This window comes from Cibotium barometz, chromosome 11 (assembly GCF_041138505.1).
Source record: "Cibotium barometz isolate CiBa-2024 chromosome 11, ASM4113850v1, whole genome shotgun sequence".
Classification (NCBI taxonomy): Eukaryota; Viridiplantae; Streptophyta; class Polypodiopsida; order Cyatheales; family Cibotiaceae; genus Cibotium; species Cibotium barometz.
Genome location: NC_141056.1, coordinates 13,702,417 through 13,707,769, shown reverse-complemented (window position 1 = coordinate 13,707,769; position 5,353 = coordinate 13,702,417). Strand labels below are relative to the sequence as shown.

The 5,353-nt window shown below is 46.2% G+C and overlaps 2 protein-coding genes across 2 annotated transcripts in view; one reads left to right on the top strand and one right to left on the bottom strand.

Annotated features, from left to right (window-relative positions):
* Nucleotides 1–734: 734 nt before the first annotated feature.
* Nucleotides 735–5,353, bottom strand: part of LOC147633788 (cysteine proteinase COT44-like) — a 10,337-nt gene continuing 5,718 nt past the window's right edge. The window contains exons 2-4 of the mRNA XM_086804830.1: nucleotides 1,776–2,017; nucleotides 1,523–1,663; nucleotides 735–1,208 (exon numbers count right to left, since the gene is read on the bottom strand). Of these exons, the coding sequence (XP_086660956.1) occupies nucleotides 966–1,208; nucleotides 1,523–1,663; nucleotides 1,776–2,017 (626 nt within the window). The 3' untranslated portion in view covers nucleotides 735–965. The remainder of the gene's footprint in view (nucleotides 1,209–1,522; nucleotides 1,664–1,775; nucleotides 2,018–5,353) is intronic.
* LOC147633789 (uncharacterized) overlaps nucleotides 4,979–5,353 on the top strand; it is a 930-nt gene continuing 555 nt past the window's right edge. Inside the window, exon 1 of the mRNA XM_086804831.1 lies at nucleotides 4,979–5,353. This exon is cut by the window's right edge and continues 555 nt beyond it. Coding sequence (XP_086660957.1) covers nucleotides 5,087–5,353 — 267 coding nt within the window. The 5' untranslated portion in view covers nucleotides 4,979–5,086.

The window sequence follows — 5,353 nt, the reverse complement described above, 5'->3', positions numbered from 1 at the left end:
CAGATGTAGGCTTCACACTTAATGGTCACTTTCCGGCTAATCTGAAAAGTGTTACACTTGACATCGGGAAAGAACTTGTGAAACCACTGAATGCACAAGAGGGGCAACCATAAAATCATGCACACACTCTATGCGTTAAATGTCTAATATCTTGTATGTTAATGATGGCAAGAATGTCTGACTTCCTCTATTTCCTAGAATGAATCACAACATGCATTGTTGTCTACTTTAAAGGTGTGGTCCATAGATAATGGTTGCAAGAAAAATAACTTTCATAGGTGTCTTACTCTTGGGAGTAGTATAAGCAAGGCCATGTCCTTACACATTTGAACACCAAAGTTTCCATTGTCACACCTTGCACCAAGTATTGTTTTTGGGTATGCTAGTAGTACTGGAAATTGTCCTCTAGTGATGTGTACGCTACATTTCCTATTTGGATTTCTTTACCTTGGGTCTAGTCTGAGACAATCCGCATCCATTACAGGGCTCCATCTCCCCTGCCCTTGCTCCTTAGGCAAGCAATCGCTCCCATCAAAGTGCGATGGATGGGCAAGTCTGTATAGAGCCTAATGTGATTGCTGAGCGTGAAGTGAAACACAGAAGGCGAGAAACTTCATAAATGCAAATCATTAGCTCCAAAATACACAACCAGATATATAATACAGAACCTTATTTTATGCTGTTATAATACGATTAATAAGTCATGCTGCATTTAAATCATCCTGCACCTTATGCATCGAAATGTTTGTCACAGACAACTTAAGCTGTACATGCCAAAAAAAACAATTGAGTTTTTCTTCCTTTTTTTGGTGGGAAGGGGGGGGCACCTGGAGTTTGAAAAAGTCTTCAACACGTATCCACAAGATACCTTTATATATACAATGTTTAAGCTTGAGTTAATCCAGGAACTAAGCTCCAAAGAATGAAAGCTTTACCAAAGCTCAGGCTCTTGAGGCATATCTAGCTCACATGATGCTAGAGCTAGAACTTGCCTTGGCTACAGGATAAGATGGGGCAGAGTGGATACCACAAACACCCCGTGCATTTCCACTGCTGCGTTGTATGTGTACATACCCCTCCAAACCCCACTCCTCGCTCCAAGAGTTCTTCACAATCCAGTAATCGTTGCCATGGTCAGACCCATACCCGACCACCAGCACAGCATGGTCAATATCATTAGGATCATCTGAGCAACTGCTGAAGACGCCCTGTGCATCAAATGAAAAAAAGCGCACATCAGGTCCTTTAGATGCTTAACCGAACTACTGTGCACTCAAACCAGTGTTCCAAAGCTATGGTCCAAAGCTATGGCAAACTACCACTGTTGAGTATGTAAGATTCTTGAGATGCTTAACATGATGTGTAAGACATATTTCAATACTGTTATCATATCTAACCCATCCATACATACTACATACACAAACTCAAGTATGCACATGCATACATAAGACACTTTAAGACTTTCCGAAAAAACAGTTGAAATTAAATACTTGTGAAGAGATGTATGTGGTGGTGTGTTTACCCCAGCATATAGTTGAAAGTCACGGCTTCCAGCATTGATGGCAACACTGACAGGCTGCTGGGCTACAGCACAGGTGAGGGCATTCTCATTGTCGGGCTGGACATCCTCATAGCCATTTATAATCACAGACTTCTTCATTTTCTACAAAGTGCAAAGGAAGATTATGAGCTCAATATCAAGATAAATCTATCAGAGTTCCTCCTCGGACAAAAAGACGACCACCATTAACCAAAAGGCTTGCTACTGCACTCACCTTGAGCCACTTGCAAAACTTGGCTCTACCTGTACCGCTCACATAAGGATAACCCTCTTCAGTGTTGATGCCACCGTTCTTGATAACCCATTCAAAGGAAGAATCCATCCAACCCCCATTGCAGCCATAGTTACTATGAACGCAGCTAACAAGTTCCTGTTCAGATAGGCTCACAAGTTCACCTGTGGCTACAGCATGAGCACCCTCAATGGCACCAATAGATGAGAAAGCCCAGCAACTTCCTGCACAAACAGAGAAGAAAAGAGCCATAAAAATGAAGGTCTTTGCATTTTCTCAAACTTTTTTTCCCCTTTTTTCCCAACTTGGCTTAGGCCCAAGATCATCCGGTAGTTACCGTTTTTTGCCGCCTATAGCTCACCCGTAGGCGCTTTCTTATCCCCCTATAGTAGGCATGGCAAAAGCACCTAGTGGGGTTTGGAACCCAAGATATCCTGGTCCTAGACAAACACCTTCACCGCTTGAGCTATCACCTCATTGGCATTTTCTCCAACTTTGCAACAATACCACATACTTAACTTCAATGTGCCTTCTCCTTCTTTGCTTCATTGCACCTTCACCTTCTTAGCTTCGTTACAAGAAGAGCTCTTTGCCTAATATCCCTTACCATTGTTGGTAGCATATCTAGGCTTCCCCAACATATGAGGTCTACCAAGCTATGCCACTACATAATCTGATGGAGCCACCAATGTAACACGTATCATTCTCTCATCCACATGAGTTTTTCATCCAAGCCACTCCAAGGCTACCACCAAGCCAAACGTCCTCCTGGCAAACCCAACATGGTTTGGCTTAACCAATACGCATATATTTGAGCACAAATATACACACATAAAGGTATACCTGTACATATCCCCCATTCCAACTATGCATACATACTTACACATACACGTACACATGCATACACCCATAAATATAAGAGAAAAATAAACAAAACCATGCATGTACACACCTAAAAGAGAAGGGACCTCTGTGCGCACTTTAAACTAAAATTTCTGTTTTTGCATTTAGTCATTGTGACCACATGTTTAAGAACCCCCTACCTCACATTGCCGTGTAGCCGTAAGCCCATATACACCTCTACTAAACTTCTCCTAAGCATCTAGAGTACATATGGATATATACGTACATACAATCATAGATATCTCCTCTACATAACATACATACATACGTACATAAATACATACATACACACATATACATAAATACATACACATACATATACCTAGATGAATCCATGAACATGCCCAAATTCACCTTATAAGAAAGCGCAATTTATAACCTCATGGTAGTCATCCACAAGACAATAAACCATCAACTCCACCATACATATTATGGACTAGATACTACAACATCCCCACTAGCGCAGAGTCACACGGGGACGCGGGGACGGGCCTTAGGGACGCAAGGACGCGGAGACGGGGACGGCCGGGGACGGGTGGGACGCACAGGGGACGCCGTGCAACACGGGGACGCATGAGGTCGCCCCGGGGACGCGTTCCCGAAACGCGGGACGGGCAAGGGACGCGGTGAGGGGACGCCTCCAACGGCCAGAAAACGGGCAAAAACAGGCAGATTTCCAGCTATAAAAAAAGGCACACTCTAGGACTTTTCTCCACACTCATTTCTCAAGCCTCAAGCTTCCAGAATCCAAACTTCAAAGTTCCAAGTTGTGCCATCTCTCTCTCTCTCTCTCTCTCTCTCTCTCTCTCTCTCTCTCCAAGTTCCATGATCCATCCCTCTTGAGACTTGCAAGCCTCAAGAGTCAAGCGGCAACTTGCAACTCTCTATTGCACCCTTCTTCCCTCTCTCTCACACTATCATCATTCATGGCATCTCAAGGTGAAGGCGCCGCCGCCACATCTTCCGTTGCGGGCTCTTCACGAAGGAGGCCGGCGGTGCACACATGGTCATGGTGGGATGAGGTCCACTACACTAGTCGTGGAGTGGGCGGTGGTTCAAGGGCATGGAATTGCAAGCTTTGTTCCTACAAGAGAAGTGGCGGCGCCAACAAAGTGCGAGCTCACTTTTTGCACGAGGCCGGTCATCAAGTGCAATTTTGCGCACGCGTTACTCCTAAGAAGCGAGCGGAGCTTCTTGAGAAGCTCAAGGTTTATGAGGCGGCCGAGGTGGGAAAGAGAGGGCGACATGTTGCCGTTGATCCTCATGATGTGGTGAGAGCACGAGAGCAACCGACGCGAATGGAGGTGGAGAGGAACCCAAATCTTGCTTCAAGCTCTCAACCATTCAAGTCCACTCCATCCACATCGGGTGCCTCCATTCCCATCCGCCGTCAATCCACTCTTAACGAGAATTGGAACCCAAAATTGAAGGATGAGGTGGATAGGTCGGTGGCTAGGTTCTTCTACCACGACCACATTGCGTTTCAAGCGGCACGGTGAGAGTCAAGACTCAATTCTCTTCACTCTTTTTTTTTTTAATGTCTCATGCTTCAAAGCATTTGTCATATTGCCAAAAAAAGCTAACATGCTACATGGTTTTCCTTACTTGAAATAGGTCTCCTTACTTCCGTGAGATGGCCACAAAGATCAGGGAATATGGCCCCTCTTATGTGCCACCTTCATCGGAAAAGATTCGCACCACTTTGCTTGATAGGGAGAAGTTGGCCGTTGAGCACGTGGCGGCGGATACAAAGGCAACGTGGGAGACTAACGGAGTCTCTCTCATTGTAGACGGATGGAGTAACACGTGCAAGCGCTCCATCCATGGAGTGGTGGCCTACTCAAGGGGCAAAGTGTACTTCATCGAGTCACATGATGCGAGTGGCACTGGGAAGGCCGTGGATGTGCTTGCCACGGAATGGGCGTCCACGATCGAGGTCATTGGGCCGGAGCTTGTGGTTGGCATGGTGGCGGATGGAGAGGCGTCAAATAGGGCAGCCGGGACCATTATTGAGTCAATGTATCCATCCATCACAGTTTCTTTTTGCATGGCCCATTGTCTCAACAACCTCCTCAAAGACATAGGTGCCTTGCCATGGATTGCACCCACCATTGAGGAGGCTAACCAGCTTGTATCCTTTGTCCTCAACCACCAAAGGTTGCGACATGAGTTCTCTAAAAGGAGCACTCTTTCCCTCCTCAAGTATTCCGAGACAAGGTTTGCATACAACTTCCTCATGCTAGGCCACTTGTCTACATGTGGCGGAGCCCTAAGAGGGCTTTTCCTTAGTGATGAATTTTCTGCCATGCCGCAGTCAAAATCCGCAACAGGGAGAACGTGCCGAGATCGCGCCGACGATGCCGCTTGGTGGGAGAAGGTGAAGACACTCGATGCCTTGGTCAAGCCTATTGTTCACCTTCTACGAGTCATTGACGGCTGTGAGCAAGGTCTATGAGGCCATGGATCGCATGATCGAGTCACTCCAGCAGCTTGTGCTGGATAGGGCCGAGTTTGAGGAGATCCACTCATTATGTGAGTCTAGGTGGAACTTCTACTACTCCCCTCTTCATGCGGCTGCCTTTGTGGTTGATCCAGAGTTCCAGGGCAGAAAGCAAGAGGCCGACAAGGAAGTAAGCAAGGGATGGCGGATCATTTTG